The following is an 18,989-nucleotide window of genomic DNA, read 5'->3' as shown; positions in this document are numbered from 1 at the left end:
CACTAGGGGGCTTGTGAACACTATCAATCACAATGTTACACTAGGGGGCTTGTGAACACCATCAATCACAATGTTACACTAGGGGGCTTGTGAACACTATCAATCACAATGTTACACTAGGGGGCTTGTGAACACTATCAATCACAATGTTACACTAGGGGGCTTGTGAACACCATCAATCACAATGTTACACTAGGGGGCTTGTGAACACCATCAATCACAATGTTACACTAGGGGGCTTGTGAACACTATCAATCACAATGTTACACTAGGGGGCTTGTGAACACTATCAATCACAATGTTACACTAGGGGGCTTGTGAACACCATCAATCACAATGTTACACTAGGGGCTTGGCCTTAATCATAAAGGTGTCAATCATGTCATTTTGAAATGTGTCAAACAGCTTACTAAGACTAGTCCTGATTACATTTGTTAATATCATTCTGTTTGTGTGTCCTCCAAGTCACAATGTACTGTCTTTTCATATGTGCACAGAACAGCTTTAACTTGAACTTCTATCCTAACTTATATTGATTAAATGCACAATCATGGACTGTGTTCATGCAGAAGCTTAACATTATGTTTTTAATTTGAATGCGTTAAAAATGTTGTTATGCATTTTTTCAAATTATCTGCATAAAATATGCAAATATTCTGCATATCCAAGCTGTAAATCTATCTTTTGCATGCGCATAATGCATTCATACAAAATAGTACTAACTGACCTATCCAAATGTCATTCAATGATACAGTATCATAGATAGCACACCACCATAAATTTTTTCTTATGTGGATCTGAGGGCATAATATGGTATCTATTCGGATGTCGAGCTGTACATATTCTGGTCCTTAAACTCTCCAATGAGATTTCAACTTTTAATGTTAAGTCTTTGAATTATTATCTCAATACAGCATTGCTTACTAATTTTAGATGATCTGCATACCACACTCACTCAGTCAAGCTCTCTACTTTCCGAGTGCTCCAATTACTGTCTAAAGCACTTTTAGCACAAAAGAATGGTATTTAGTGGAGAGCTCAAGATATTAATCTGAGTGATTTTGATAATAGAAAGTAAATTAGTGCTCAAAAAATAAGTTGAGCACTTTTTTAAAAAATAAAAATGTGTAGGACCTAAACCTTTCACTCTGCTTATCATTCTTGGAATAGTGCATGCTATATAAACTACAGTTAAACATGTATCTGGACTGATTATGATAATGCCAATAAATTATATACTCACATATTGTCTCCCTTTGTGAAATTTGATTGATTAACAACTTACAGAAGATGGCACCCAGTCATGTTTTAGACAGCAGATCAGTCAGTAGAAACCAGATGTGTATTGTTTTTTAATAAACTTTTATTATGACCTGTGATTGATAAAAAGCCACTTCAGATACTGTATATTCATAAATAAATCCAGGTTTTTTAATTGCTGTACCAAATACATATTAACCTGTCTAAATTAGATCCACAACTGTGTGGTCATTATGTCAGTTCCCTAAATGCAAAGTAATGTCCAAGCGAATTTATAATAATAATAATGATAATAATAATAATAATAATAATAATAATAATAAAGTCTTCATTTTATGAGGGTGACACAGTTGGTACAAGAACTTTTAGCCCTCAGTTGTTTACTTACATACAGGCAAATATATCAAATGCAGCTTTGAAGCAAGTATCATATGAACATTTATTATGGATTTGTGTACACAGAAGCAACAGAGAATGGATTTGAAGTACAGCACATTGTGTACACAATGATGCATGGTTGATAACTTTTTCATTCACACACGCACGCATGCATGCACGCACGCAGACACACACACACAGACACACACACACAAACATTTTAGATAATATATACATATACAAATATTCAGAAACGTTTACCATAATCGATTTTAGTATTATCAGGATTGCATACATTGCAAAGATCTGTGATAAAAATCAAGACACTGATGATGCTCTTTTAGCCATACTTTATGTAGACAGTTCCAAATGATTGGACAATAACAAGCTAAACTATTTTTTATAAAATTCAGTTTTAAGATTAAAAAGAAGAAAGTTCTTAGATGACTTAGAACATAAGGTAGAGTAAATTCTGTATTAGAAGTACCATATGTACTTGCTTATAAGTCCAGCAAACTGCAAACAACAAAGATCCTGATCTGCTGTAGCATTATCCACCTGCAGATCAGGGTCCATGTTGTTTTTTCTACTGATTACTCCTAACAAACTGCACAGACTTGGATCTGCTAGCACATTATGCACCAGCAGATCTGGGTCTATGTAGTTTTCAGTTGGCATTGACTTATAAGTGTATATAAATGGTATTTATCCTTTATATCAAAGAAACTTTTATCATCAATTTAGCTTTTCTTATTTCATCGATAGTCATGTGCTTCAAATCTCTCATAGGCATTATCAACATTGTTGTCAAGGATAATTCTGACAGCTCTTTTTTGAAGTCTTTACATCTTTAACATATTTGTTTTAGAAGCATTACCCCATATGATGTTGCAATAGTCAAGATGAGGTTGAATAAAACTTTTATAAAACATTATCCTGTGGAAAAAGGTTAGAAATATTTTTAATATATTTTATATAATTCAGATATTCATAGCCATCTTTTTGGTAACATTACTGATATGTTCTGACCATAACATATTGTTATCAACTTAATTTAACTCCTAAAAGTTTTATCTTATGTAAAACATTCCAGTTCCACATTGTTAAAATGGACGTGGAGAATATTATCTTTAATTCTGTTATGACTTTGATGTGTGGTTATCAGCATCACTTTGGTTTCTGTCTAAATCAATGACTATTTCATTATGTTTACACTGTACTGTACAGGTGATACACACTGTACGCCAATTTGATTTGTACGCTTTCATTTTAATGCCATTTATAATCAAGAAAGACATTCAGTGTGTAACATCACTGGCACCATGTGCTGTGATTCACACACAGCTCACATACGTGCATGTGCTGTGATTCACACACAGCTCACATACGTGCATGTGCTGTGATTCACACACAGCTCACATACCTGCGTGTGCTGTGATTCACACACAGCTCACATACCTGCATGTGCTGTGATTCACACACAGCTCACATACCTGCATGTGCTGTGATTCACACACAGCTCACATACCTGCGTGTGCTGTGATTCACACACAGCTCACATACCTGCGTGTGCTGTGATTCACACACAGCTCACATACCTGCGTGTGCTGTGATTCACACACAGCTCACATACCTGCGTCTGCTGTGATTCACACACAGCTCACATACCTGCGTGTGCTGTGATTCACACACAGCTCACATACCTGCGTGTGCTGTGATTCACACACAGCTCACATACGTGCATGTGCTGTGATTCACACACAGCTCACATACCTGCGTGTGCTGTGATTCACACACAGCTCACATACCTGCATGTGCTGTGATTCACACACAGCTCACATATCTGCATGTGCTGTGATTCACACACAGCTCACATATCTGCATGTGCTGTGATTCACACACAGCTCACATACCTGCGTGTGCTGTGATTCACACACAGCTCACATACCTGCGTGTGCTGTGATTCACACACAGCTCACATACCTGCGTGTGCTGTGATTCACACACAGCTCACATACCTGCGTGTGCTGTGATTCACACACAGCTCACATACCTGCGTGTGCTGTGATTCACACACAGCTCACATACCTGCGTGTGCTGTGATTCACACACAGCTCACATATCTGTATATGCGTGCATCTCATCAGTCACAGATGCTATGAATTATTATATGTATTAATTTGTTTCAATATTAGGCATGGATAATACTTACTTGAAAACTTTGAGGTATAATTTGCCCAAGAACTCTTTTACAAGTGTCCTATGGGTAAAATTACTTTTTTATACACCAGTTTCGATTTATGCCAATTTTGATTGAAGTCAAAACCTCAGGAATGCATCTATGACATAAATAGAACATCAGCTGAATGCAGATTTAGGTAAGTTACAAACATAAGCAATAATAGTAGACCTAAAATAGACCCTTGAAGTTACTCCACAAGTCACATGTTTTTCATCTGACATGACACTTTTTATATTGTCTTTTTGTTTTAATTTTTCATAACCTTATGATCCATACAATTTCATTTCTTTCATGTTTGTATTAATCAGTATTTACCAGTGCTTTATACTGATTATCCATTTTAAGAGTCTAAAGCATGATGCCATCAAACATTTTGATAATATCCCATTAACTTAACAATTTTTATGAAATTGTATGGTGAGATGATTTGGGTGTGAATTTGGTCTTGCATATTAGAAATGTGAGGTAATGGTCACTCAGGCCAGTGGAGGGGACATCAGTACATAGCACATTACTGGAAAACAGATGGTCAGTTAGAGCTTGACACTTTCCAGGGACAACCTTAGATGGTTTAGTTCCATGCTGTACCATTCCAGAGGAGGTCATGTAATTTAGGCAGTCATTTAATTTGTGGATTTACATTTCAACGTCACTAAAGAGGAATAATTCCTTTTCTTTATTCAGAACTGTTTCAATCTGACCTTCAAATATTTAATTCCATTTTATGCTAGAATTTTGGAAATTTTAGAGGAAACAAGAAAAGATACACTAGCTATTCTTACCAGAAAACCATGTTTCAAAATAATTCCTTTCTAAACACAGCATTTACAATTATAATATCATCACACACATAAATCACCAAACATCCTGATTGATCAGTTTTTGTTTTTTCTAACAAACTGAAAATGTTCAATTTTGATAGCATTGTCTGGTCAAAAGTAAATTGCTTTCATTCATTCCAAGCACTGAGATGTCATTTTCTTTAGACTATAACATAAGATGAATTTGATACAATTTCCCTGCTGTTTGCATTCTTCTTAATTTGGGTCAGCAAGGGAGACAGTATAAATCTGGTAGAGATGAGTTAAGTAAATCATCACCATTTAGTAGAGTACTATTTTTATCTATTCTGGTTACAATTTCTTGATCTTCACAGCTTTTGCAATGAGAATCTAACAATGTCTCATTTGCAAAAGTGTTGCTGACATCCATCTTTAGACAAAAAACAGTCATGGAATTGCAATTTTCACATCAATTAAATGGGACTGAATATTTGTTGATTGTAACATCCTGACCATATCCTAATCATGTCCATTGCACATAGACTGCTTGGGGCTTGAAGAATCCACATGAGTGACAGTTAAGTTGATTCTTCTGTTGCTAGTCAAGGTAGAGTGATTAGTTTCAGCACACTTCAAGCATGGCTGGTAATCCTTTTCCAGACACATTTATCATCCCTTATTATCACCACTACAAGCCCTACCTTCTAAGGTGAGATTTTAACTTTCCCTACTGCAACAAATGGCCGGTCTTAAGGAAACCATTGACTATCACTATAAACAGATTACATCATTGAAGGGACAATTTATCAGTCTTGTATCTAATGTTATTAAACTAAAGGTATAAAACAACTTCTACTGAAGCAGCTATAGAGAACCCTTATAAGAAAATGATGTCACTTTTGTCATCCAAGAACAAATGCCAAGGTAGCAAGTAAACCCTCAATCACACAATAGGGCTCTAATATAATTCACACCATATCTGAGCCTCAAACTAGAAAATATAACTAAGTCTTCCCTAACAAAATAGAGAGACCCAAAACAAGCAGCATGCAAACAGTCAAAGTAAGCAACATCCCAGCACCACCCCATACATATGTAGTAGACAAGAGACATTTTTTTAATAGGAGACTCCTTTGTGAAAGGCATCAAGGCAAAGACTCTTAGAGAAGGCATCAGCTGTCATAGTACCCTAGAGCATAAATTGAGATTTCCAGTTAGTATCGCAAGCAGCACTTTAACCTGGAGCATCAACAGAGACCTCCAGTCAGTGTCTCAAGCAGCTCTTTAACCTGGAGCATCAACTGAGACCTCCAGTCAGTGTCTCAAGCAGCTCTTTAACCTGGAGCATCAACTGAGACCTCCAGTCAGTGTCTCAAGCAGCTCTTTAACCTGGACAATTTTATCAACTATCATTATTTCTGGTGGAGGCAATGACATCTGCAGTGAAACAGACTTAGAATATTATGTGAATTAGCATTATGTGTGAAAACTTTCAGTGGTGTATGCCCCACTCATGGAATGATGTATCAGCACACAACAACATCATCTCAAATCTTGTCAAAGACTTTGGTCCCATTTATGTCAACAATATGGCTGCCCATTGTTACAAGAAAGATGGCATCTATACTCAGTTACTCTGATAGGGACAGAGGTCACTTCTTACCTTCAGGAGTAAGACAATTCCTATATTCTGTTGAGAAAAGCTGCCCAAACGTGAAGTTGACTGGCAATTCCCACTTACATGTATGTGTTTTACAAGATGGATGGACTCAGAGGGCTAGAACAATGTAATAAACAAATCAATAATTCTAGCAGGCAACAACAGGGAGTGGGATTGTGTATTATTACCACTAATACTGGTTAATTTGGTTGATACTTTGGAGTGCAGCATTATCGTTGAGAATTTTGGTACAGTTGAACATCATTTAAATGGACTGGATATGGTGAATGTACATAAACGTAAAACCAGTTAACTTGTTATGACTAATTGTAGAGGGAAAGGTTTGATTGACAAGAAAAAATAATGTTCACATTGATAATTAAGCTATATTGTTAAGGCTCAAACTCAGTAATAAAAAAACGAAGTTAAAGAGTAAATTAGATTCTAATTTCCCAATTAATTTTTTTTTAAAAAAAGGGGTGGGAGCGGCATGGTAAATAAACAGGAATATATGTACCCCAAATGAAATGGATAAATGAATTAACAAAGTACTAATGCACTGCACATTTTTACAAATCTGTACATTTGTATAGTCTGTCAATAAAAAACTTTAACACCTATAAATACATACATGTATCTTTACTTGTTTCCCAAAACTGCCAAATTTAGACACAAGAAAAGTTAAATCATCTACATTTAATTTGAAATTTACATCAATTCAAATAACCCCAGGTATATAGTATATTCTAAATTAAGCTAGACATTCTGTTCCTGTTCCAATCATTGTTGATTTACACATAGAAGGTAATAGTGTAGGTGAAAATAGAAATACATTAATTCACTACAGCCTAAAGACATTTTCAATTAGTTGACAGAAAATTTGTGAAATGCCATTTTTCAAATTGACATTTTCATTAAAGGTACTTATTATGGTTTTAGATTTGGGAATAGGGAAGGGCCAACACTCAAAACGAAGTGTCAACAAAGAGAAACTAATGTTATATGCAGCTTGCACTAAATACACTTTAAAACTTGTACCTGTTGACTGAAGAGTCAAAAACAGATAATTAACTGATAAAAAAAATAGTATACAGTCTGCATGTGTTGGTAACAGCCCAAATGAAATTTGAATAGTGTTGCAGTAAAGGAAAAGTTGGAGAGGGGAGGGGGTAGATTCATCCCCTATCAGTCTCCCCAACTATTTGTTAATTTTTTTTATGATCCTCGCCTCCCTGCTATGCTTTTCAATTTTCTCCTTGTCCTTTGACTAGCGGTATTGTTCCAAATTATCCATGAAATATGCAGGGCCAGCCACAGGCTGATTGAACTGAATTGGCTTGCACTTACAGGGGCCCCATGCATTAGTAATTTTTAAAAATATATCTAATGAGGGAAAGTAATTTTAAAGTGATGGAAGAAAATGTTAAGTTCAATATCATATAAAGTTTGTTTAAAAGTTTATTTCCAAATGCTGTACAGGGGGCCCCACCAAAATGATTCAAATTGGGCCCAGTGTTTGTTAAGGCCATTACTGGAAATATGTACCTGTGGTAGATACCAAAGCATCGACCTAGAGAAGTCACAATTCTAGCCGCTAATTTCAAACATAGGTATGTTCTTGTTTCATATGTTTCATTGAATAAGCTGGTTTTAAGACTTATGTTCTAGGAACCATCATTTAGAAACACATGGTAAGGACCATTGTTTCAGTTATCACTTCTGTCATATGCACAGGTTATCTACATGTCAGGTTATCTACATGTCAGGATGTCAGGTTATATACATGTCAGGTTATCTATATGTCAGGTTATCTACATGTCAGGTTGTTTTTTAAATCACAGTTATAATAACAGTTATGGTGAGGATAATTCTGGAACGTACACTAGAACCTATCTTGAAAGACCACCCAGTAATTAATGGTCTCTCAAGACAGGTGTTCTCTCATACCACGTCATAACACTATATAACCATTACATTTGTGCAAGGAGAACCTGGTCTCTCGAGGCAGGTGGTCTGTCATAGCAGTGGTCTCACAAGGCATGTATTACTGTATTATGTTACATATGGCAACTATCTATTGCCTGAAGTATCCAGCCTTGAATCATCCAGTTTAAAAATCTACATACATTCCTCTCTATGAACCAGACTACTTAATTATTTTCCTGACAGTTACCTTAAAACCTGGATGATGAAATATACCATGTTCCCTATCAACAATGATCTAATGGATGCATTCTATTTGAAAAATAGATATCGGCATAGTAAAGGTCAAAGGAAGGGTCAAATATGATAATATTCAGGGTAAAACTTCCTTGTTTAACTATAGGTATCTTTTATTGGTTAAATATCTTTACAGCAGATTCAGGTTCAGTATTTAAATTGAATGAATTTTCAGCTTCACTATATCCAGCATTCATGCAGAAAAAGACATAAAACATGTGTGAAAGAAAGAACAGCTATATTGTGTCTAGGCTAAAAGAGCTTATGGGAATTGGTCTGTCATCTGTCCATCATTCCATTGTCTGCCTAGCACAAGTTTGTTGTTGCTACTCCTTCTAAACTACTTGGAGGATTGCATTTAAACTTTACACACACATTCATCCCATGATCTAGTTGGTCCTAAATGAATATGGTGCTGCAGAAGCATCTTGTATGACCACCACCAGTGGCCATTTTGAAAATCTCGCTATTGCTATTCTGCCTCAGGATGGATGGTCATATCATCATGGGGTTTTAAAGACTTCTCATCATGTCTTAAAAAGTTGGTCTAAGTAAGATGGTGCTTATCTGATGTCCAATATGGCCACCACATCATCCATCTTTAAAATCTTGTTATTAATACTGTTCTTGAGTGGCTGGTCATATCAACATTAGGTTTTCATTACAAGACTCATCATGATGTCTAGTTGGTTCTAAAGGAAAATGGTGCCAATTTAATGTCCAATATAGTCACCATGGCAGCAATCTTATAACTCTTCTATTCACAAGCAGAAAGTCATATTGATGTGGGTTTTCACCAGAAGACATCTTATGATATCCAGCTAATCTTCAATGTAAATGGTGCTTATCTGATGTCCCATATGGCTGCCATAGTAGCCATCTTTAAAATCTTGTTATTGCTCCTTCTGAATGGAAAGTCATATCTTGAAGATATTGTCTATGTCAACATGGGTGTTTTAGACTTGTTATGCTACCTAGTTGATCCTAAATAAAAATAGTGCCAGTCTTACATTCAGTATGGCTGCCTTAATGCCTTAAGCTTTAAAAGTTTAAGCATTTAACTTGGATCACTCTAGAAAGAATTGTTGACCTTTCTTGCACAGTTTTGAACAAGCCGCTTAACTTAGGAACAAATTATATTTCTTCCCATCAGACATAACAAGTACATGTATGTCTGATTCAGTTTTAATTTATGACACAGATGTACATAACAATTTTCTACATCAAGAATCAAAAGAAAATTGGTTCAGATGCATATTACAAATAATTTTCTAATTTACAAATTGCATGATGCGAGTTTAGTTGTTTACAAATCTTTGTAGATTCTCAAAATTAAATTTAAGAGAAAGTATGAAACCCTTGCTGTGAATCACCAATTCACATGGACAGCTGCTATTTACTTTTCTTGTCAATACCAACTAAATAGATGAACAAAAAATGACACAATAAAACTTAATGAAAACAATAAAATAATCACTATAACATTTGATACTTGAAAAATACCACATCACTAAGTGATGATACATTGTAAGACTTCAAATGATAGTCAAATGAACATATAAAATTAACACAAACATGAAACAAGTTTACAAACACCTGAAAGTAATCAAATTATCAGCAGATATAAATATCACTGCCATTTCTCGTCTGTCTGTGTTTTAATTTTAAACTTCACAGGACCATTTTTAAAAGTCTCTAAACATTTGAACTATATTTCTTAAATTTGTTTAGTAAGATGATGAAAAATTCACTGCATATGTTTCTTGAGGAAAATTAACATACGACCAATGTCTGAACTCAAAGCAGCCCTCTGTGTGGTAACAATGTCTGAACTCAAAGCAGCCCTCTGTGTGGTAACAATGTCTGAACTCAAAGCAGCCCTCTGTGTGGTAACAGTGTCTGAACTCAAAGCAGCCCTCTGTGTGGTAACTACATGTATGTCTCCTGCTGTACTAAAGGCTCTCTGACAACACAGAAGTTGCAGGAATGCATAGCCTTTTCCATGCTAGTTGTGCAAGGCGTGGAACTTGTACTGCTGAGCTTTCCACTATTTTGATATTTGTATACTTTATTTTGATATTCTGAAATCAGGCTGAAAATTAGATCCTATTTCTGCAAGATCAGTAAGACCATGATATTGTGGGAACTGTAGAAAAATAGAATGAAGGCTTTCAACCACCATATAGATGAAAAAATTATCATAGGAACAGCTCATTAACTAGCAGGGCCAAAGGCCATACTTGTTATTAAGTTTGTACAAGCTAGCAGTGATCAATGTTATTTCATCATAATGGTTCTCTTTTTAGTCTTTTAAGTCTGTTGATTGAATATAGATGGTACTTCTGCCAACTTAAAAGATTAGTTAACCAGATTTATGGTAAAATCAAGGATTTTAATTTAATTTGTTTTTACCTGTAATCAGTTGATTGAATACAGATGTTACTGCAAGCTAAACAGATTAGTTAAACAGAGCAACAGTACTAGCATGTATAGTACATATGTTGTTCTGACTCATCTTTCTTTTGTCCTCTTATTTTCTTCAAATTCTGCAATACTTGATTGTTTCAAATGAATAACAGATATATTTCATCAAGTGTGTTAAAATGCTTGAGAGTTTCACCTACAAGATGAAATACATCTATTATTCATTTTGGAAGAAACTGATTTACTTTTTTTATGCTAAGATGTATTGGCAAGCTAAAACATGTAACAGATTGAAGTATCATATTTCTTAGTGCCCTTTGTTTTTCTGCTGTGTTTTGTGTATATTTGCACAGAAAATGTAAGTTGTAGAAATTGTTTTCCTAGTTCAAGGTAAAAAAATACATACCCAAAAATTGAAGATTAATCGGTACATTGTGGGATTTGAACCAGATACTTTTGTTTGCCAGGTTGCCATCATTACCACTTGACCAAGCAATTGACAACAGCTGAAATTCTTTGTTCATAACATAATCAATGTCTAGCGACTAAAGTAAAAAAATTAAACAATAATTTAGTCCAGTGAACCATCAAAATTGTTTTTCTTTAAGAATTCACTCATTCTTGGAGTAACATAAAATAAAATTTAATATGCTTAAAGTTTCCAGTAAAACTAGCAAACATACTTGCTTATAAGACAAAAAAAACTGCAAACAAGAAAGATCCTGATCTGCCATAACATAATGCACATGCATATCAGGGTCGGTGTTGTTTGTTCTACTGATTACTCCTAGAAAACTGCACAGACCCAGATTTGCCAGTGCATTATGCAATGGCTGATATGGGTCTGTGCTATTTGCAGTTAGAATAGACTTATAAGTGAGTTTATATGGTACTTTCTGACAATAAGTCTGCTAGTCCTTTCATATTATCTAAACAAAATGACTGATCCTTAAGTGGCCTTTAAAAAGTGTTTTGCTTTTTCTTAGCATGATAATATTTTAAATTGAAAACTGGTCAAGAAATCAGTAACCTTCTCTTCTGGGTATAATAGTGACCAAAATTATCTTTTATCCTACAAAATTTTTGAAAGTTTACTGTGACATGTATTTTAAAAATAACCTACTTGGATCATGGATATTATTACTGTAAAATCATTTCTTCCAACTGTAAAACTAAAGAAAATTAAATTGTTCAAAGTTATTATGACCATTCTTCATAAGAAAAGAGAAAACCAGTAAAAATTTAATCTTGGTATGCCCTGTAAATAAAACAATCCCCTTACACATCAATGTAATCTCTTGGTTATGGTTCTTGATGGTCATTTATCCTTGTATTAAGTATTAACTCTTGATTATGGTTCTTGATGGTCATTTATCCTTGTATTAAGTATTAACTCTTGATTATGATTCTTGATGGTCATTTATCCTTGTATTAAGTATTAACTGTTGATTATGATTCTTGATGGTCATTTATCCTTGTATTAAGTATTAACTCTTGATTATGATTCTTGATGGTCATTTATCCTTGTATTAAGTATTTACTGTTGATTATGGTTCTTGATGGTCATTTATCCTTGTATTAAGTATTAACTCTTGATTATGGTTCTTGATGGTCATTTATCCTTGTATTAAGTATTAACTCTTGATTATGGTTCTTGATGGTCATTTATCCTTGTATTAAGTCTAGGTTCAGGGTAGAATGCAAAAGTACCAATTATTTAACTGCAACATATAAACAAAGGTAGAGTGCAAAGGTACCTATTTTTATTACAAAGTAAAGAGACAAAGGTCGAATATAAAAGTACCTAATATTTGATTACAACCTAAACATACAACGGTAGGCTATAAATGTACCTGTTATTTAATTGCAACCTAAAGAGATGAGTTATAAAGAGACTAAACAGGTTAAAGTTAGCATTGCATTAATTCTTGAAAGATTATTTGTTAGGTTGGATATATTCTAATGAATATTATTTGAGAAAATAATAATATTATAAAATAAGGAGTGAGAGAATATTTTGAGAGAATACCTGAAATACCTCTAAAATGGAGAAGTGCATGACCGACAAAAGTATGAATGAATTTTAAACAATATAAAAAAAGGAAAATTAATTAAATAAACATCACCATCTTATTGTTCATTGATGACATGAGACCAAAAAAGAAAGAATGAACAGAAAAAAGATCACCATACTGTTTAAATCTCATTTGTATGCAAAGTTGCTGCATACCCACTTCATTTCAAAACAGATGTTTTAAGGATTTCACATGTGTTACCTTTATCTTTTAGTTTATATACCTTTTGTACAGTTTTAACATCTGAGTTCATTATAGTCATACTTGTACTTAATGTTTACATTTATTTGGAATAGTACATCTTCCTTGGGTTTTCAATAATTCTTCAATTTTACCTTTTTCTAATTTTACTTTTAGTTGGTATCTTATAGCCACTGTTGTGCTGAAGTGCCAATAAAGGCTACTACAGACATACATGTACATGCTTCATTTCATATACTATCCATTTCATTATATATATATATATATATATATATATATATATATATATATATATATATATATATATATATATATATATATAGATAGAGAGATAGATAGATAGCAAACCACAGCAAAATGAAAGAAAATTATTAAAATGGAAAGCTGAGTCTTTTAAAAAATCAGTTAAATTTATTTATGGCTCATGTAGAGTCCGTGAAACGATGTACAGCATTATTGAGAGCAAAGCTACTTCCCCCTGACCTGCAAGGTTTTGTGATGTAGCCTAGGTCATGAGAGCATGATCTCATCGTGTCAAAAATGACAATTACAAATAACATGTTAAAATTAAAGTCCCAAGAATTTATCAAGATATTATTTTGTTTTTAAACAGAATTCTGTGAGAAGGCCACTGAAAGATTTCACCTTCTGAAAACATGGTCTAATGTGTGTACAGTATAGATGATTGATGTTAATCATGGTCTAATGTATTTACATTATAGCTGCCAATTGATGTTTCAGTATGGTCTAATGCAGGGATGTCAAACTCATTTTCTATTGCAGTCTAGATTTGACATAAAGGTACTCCACTATTGCCATGTGTATCATGAACTATGATACGCCTAAACATTTTATACTAACAAGAGACCTGGCCTGCAGTTCAGACTAATGAATCTGTCTGGCCACATGTTTGACACCTCTGCTCTAATGTGTGTACAGCATAGCTGCCCATTAATGTTATAACATGGTCTAATGTGTGTACAGTATGCAGCTGCCCATTGATGTTATAACATGGTCTAATGTGTGTACAGTATAGCTGCCCATTGAAGTTATAACATGGTCTAATGGGTGTACAGAGTACAGTATAGCCACCCATTGATGTTATAACATGGTCTAATGTATGTAGAGTCCATTGATGTTATAATGTGCTCTAAAGTGTGTAAAGTATAGCTGCCCATTGATGGTCTCAAAATGGGTGTACAGTATAGCTCATTGATGTAATAACATGGTCTAATGTGTGTACAGCATAGCTGCCCATTGATGTTATACTGAGTAATGCTGTTTAATGTGTGTACAGTATAGTTGTTAATTGATGTTACAACAATATGCTGATTGTTGTTGAATCATCGCACTGCTTCAAATATTGCTTACAACTTCAAAATATACTTTACTTAGAAAGAATATACTTTTGTAGTTGTCATTGATCTCAAACATTTTTGTGTGTATAATTCTGTGTTTTAACATTTGAAAATAAACTATGTATAGGCTTCAACAGGAGGGTATGTGTAATAATTGCCTTTATAGTTTATGCATTCATCCTGCCCATTGATTGTATTCCTGGTGCCTTCAATCATGCAGATTTCAGCAATCAGCTATCACTGAGCTTTTTATCCACCAGGCACTGAAATTGCCTCCACATCATATTGGTGATTGGCCAGGAAAAAACTGGGACACCTGTGGCCTATCCATTTGTGCATTTCTGGTGACCTTAATCTTAAAGTCTTGTCAGTGATTTAATACAAGTAACAAATCTTTGTTTTACAGTAAAGGTAAACTCGATTGTAAATTAATTGTTAAAAGATTCTGATGTAGATTTCATTATTTGCTACTTTTTCAGGCTTGCGATGCTTTGTCACCACTGCCTGCATGGAGACAACTGTGTGCAAATCCACTTCTACTACCCCCATCTGGAGAACACATGGTGACTCTTCCCCAGGTAATTTATACTGTTTTTCATAAATATTGGATCTTCAGCTATTTTTATTATTTGATGAAAAGATGGGGATTATGAAATTCATATAATTTTTGTTGAGCCGTATGTTTCTAAACAGGGGAACTCCCAGATCTGCACCAAATAACATAGCCTCAATCTGCACCAAATAACATAGCCTAATATGAAGAGTTCATATGTATTTTGTCAGTAGGAAATTAAATACAGGATATAAAAATAAATGTAAATATTTTGTTGTTAACTATGGCATATAGATTGAAGTTAATGAAATGTAAAATGGAAACAAAATTCCATTTACTAGTGAATGAATGCGTCTAACAAAAATTTAGTACTCTATGGGAGGTTTCTTCCTCACCATTAGACTGGTTCTCTGGCTGTAAAATAATTAGTGGCATGATGCCTATACTGAGCATCAGGTTTTTTGGGACAATTTTGTGTACTGACAACATTAGATATCAAGTATGTACTACACTAATTTGGACATTCTAAGCACACGCAATGATAATAACTGACACTTATGCAATATTGTCAGTGGATGATAAGAATGAATCTTGTATTGTAAGAAATGTTTTTCATATTCACACAATACAGATGTAGATAACTGAACAAATGCAGGGATTTTAATTATCTCATGTTTGTTTTTAAATTCCTGTGTATCTGCCATACTCATGTGCATGCATGAAATGTGCATATCTGGCCATTGTTCAAGAAGATGTTACAAATTACACAAACCCTGTTTTAATCAATTTCTATTGCAATGATGATATATTGGATACCTTAAATGTTCTTATTAAAGTTGTGTTTCCTGAATCATGTATTTGGAAGTGTGTATTGTAACTAAGAAGTTCAGTTTGCTTTGTATCACTTGTCACATGACATGAATACAGGGGTCTAGAACCACAGGCCAAAAATAGACAATGCCAGACTGTCAGCTGGTACTACTGACTCCCCTTGATTCCAAGAAATACTATAAATAGCGCCAACTGTAATTCTTACAGTGACACTTTGAAACTCAAATTATTCAGATTGAGATTAATTCATGTTATAAACTACATTCAGATTAAAATGTTAAAATGACTAAAGACGAAAACCAGAGGTTATTTTAATGGGACACTTTCTTTTGGAGCTGGGAATATTTTTCATAACAAGGATGTAACAAGGGAGAAAAAAAATCATTGTAGAGAAGGATGTCTCAAAAATACAAATAAAAGATTTTTGGGGAAAAAAGTTCAATCTTTTGGGGGAAAAAATGGATTCAGTCTCTGGCACTGACAAAGAGGTATTGTACAAGACATGTTCTTAAGGTTGACTAACAACAAAGATTTGTAAGTGGAGCTGCTTGCCAGGGACTTGAAACAGAGGAGATAGATAGAAATTCATCATTATTCAATCCTATAACAAAAACAATAGCATTCAGTTTAAATGTACCAGTTCATGAAGCAAATTAATGTAAGCTAATATTGAAAATCTTTGAATAATAAGACAATTTAAATCAGTTTTCACCACAGACATTTCCAACTCCATGCCAAAAATGAACAAATCTTACAAATATAACTTACCATGCCTTACCGTAACTACAGAAGGCGTTGAAAAACTTTTGTCAAATATAAATACCTCCAAAGCAAGCAGACCAGACAATATTGTCAACTTAATCCTATAACACTGCACCCACCAAATAGCCCGTGGAATGTGAGATATTTACCAATTGTCAGTTGACTCTGAAAGTTTACCTACAGACTGGCAAAATGCAAATGTAGCCCTTGTGTTCAAAACAGGAGATGTACACCTTGCAGAAAATTACAGACCAGTTTCCCTTACAACAGTCGCATGTAAGCTTCTAGTTTTAGCATCTTTTTAACCACTTGGAGAAAAAGAATAATATTCTAACTAAACTGAACCAAAGCTTTAGTTCAGGATACTCCTGTGAAATGCAACTCCTTATAACAATGCAATTGACTTACTTCAAAACAAAGACAAATTAATACAAATCGACTTGGTGATACTAGACTTTTCAAAAGCATTTGATACTGTGCCACATTATAAATTACAGTTCAAGTTTAAAAACTATGGAATCACTGCACTACTACTGTTGGCTTGAGATGTTCTTGACAAAGTGACACATGGAAGTGGTGGTGGATGGAGAATCATCTGAAGCAGTCAATGTTGACTCCGTTTTCATCAGGCATGCTGGGACTACTCCTTTTCCTTTGCCACATTAATGATCTTTCAGACTGTGTGAAATCTCAGGTCAGGCTGTTTGCAGATGACTGTCTCTTTTACAGAACAATTCAAAACTATAGTGACCATCACACCCTCCAGAATGATCTCGCAGTCCTTGAAAAATGGGCGTCTGATTGAGGCATGACTTTCACTGCCACTAAATGTTACCTCGTGTGTATATAACCAGTAAAACAGAAAAATCATCTCAATTCTACATCTTAAATAGCCACATACTACAACAAGTCAGTGAAAACCCATCATCTTGGACATAACACTATCTGAGGACTTCATGTGGGAATTGCATATTATCAAATCAACCAAGAAAGCAAACACTACACTAGCATTTCTAAATAGAAAACTCAGACACTGTCTGCAGACATGTAGACAAACTGCCTATCTAGCACTAGTCAGATCCATGTTAGAATATGCTTGTGTTGTCTGGGATCCGTTCTACATTAAGGATGTTGATAGAATCAAGAAGGTTCAACACCAGGCAGCAAGATTTATATTTGGTGACAACAAAACCAGAGAAGCAGGATGCGCCACCTAAATGTTAACTGACCTGGGTCTACCAACACTCGATAAAGTAGTCGAGTGGTTAGTGCCGGCTCTCTCACCAAATAGACATTGCACAAAGAAACAGAACTCTCTGCACTGTTCCTAATTATAATTTAAAAATTTGCAAAAATACATGTACCAGTCTAAAGTTCATACAGGGGAGGAAACTTATGACTAATACCTTGGCAGAGATTTGCACATTCTAATTAGAAATTAAGCCATATAAAAAGCATATTGTAAGACAAAATATGGTACATTTTAGATTATGTGGGATAATAAAGTAATACATTCATAGCATTTGTGTCAGGTCCTGTGATAAGAGCACAAATAGGAATAATGCATTGTAATTTCTCATAAATCAACTGATGGCACTGAATTTTAGGACTGCAGATATGTACATAGTTGTCATGGCTACAGACACTAGCCCCACCTGTATTTCATTTCCAAGTTAACTTAATGGTAATTTAAAAAAATAAAGATATTGTCTGCATTAGGTTGGCATACAAACCACAAATGCTTCCATTCATTACAGAAATTTTCATCAGTTTTTAACTACAGGTGTTACACTATATTTTTTGGAGCCTCATTCTCATAAACAGGGGACTCCCTGATCTGTACCTAATAACATAACATTGCACTTAGAGTAAATATGTTATTTTGTCAGTAGGAAATTAAGTGCAGGATATCAAAATAAAAGTAAAGACTTTATTTTCAACTGCAGTACATAGAATGAAGTTAATGAAATGTAAAATATAAAAAAATGGGTGTGCCTCTCAATATTTAGTACTATATTTTTTATTCTCTAACCCCACCAGTAGACAGGTTTTCTGGCTGTAAAATAATTAGTGGTCTGATAACTGTAATTGGGAATGGTTTGTGATTGTGAGTAATTGTTCTAGAAATCTGATCCTTCCCTGGAGGGCAAAAAGGAGAGGTACACATTTGCCAGAGTTCAAGTTAAACATAACTGAGAAAAGTGTGCGTTTGTGGGGGGGGGTGTATTTGGCTGTGCTGCAGA

At 34.4% G+C, this 18,989-nt stretch overlaps 1 protein-coding gene across 1 annotated transcript in view; it reads left to right on the top strand.

Annotated features, from left to right (window-relative positions):
• Positions 1–18,989, top strand: part of LOC149802631 (BAR/IMD domain-containing adapter protein 2-like) — a 111,430-nt gene that overhangs the window by 62,798 nt on the left and 29,643 nt on the right. Inside the window, exon 9 of the mRNA XM_089951953.1 lies at positions 15,080–15,178. Within this exon, the coding sequence (XP_089808079.1) occupies positions 15,080–15,178 (99 nt within the window). The remainder of the gene's footprint in view (positions 1–15,079; positions 15,179–18,989) is intronic.

The sequence above is a fragment of the Sinohyriopsis cumingii genome, chromosome 3 (genome assembly GCF_028554795.1).
Source record: "Sinohyriopsis cumingii isolate HCF-2022 chromosome 3, ASM2855479v2, whole genome shotgun sequence".
Taxonomy (NCBI): domain Eukaryota; kingdom Metazoa; phylum Mollusca; class Bivalvia; order Unionida; family Unionidae; genus Sinohyriopsis; species Sinohyriopsis cumingii.
This window is presented reverse-complemented; position numbering and strand designations above follow the sequence as displayed.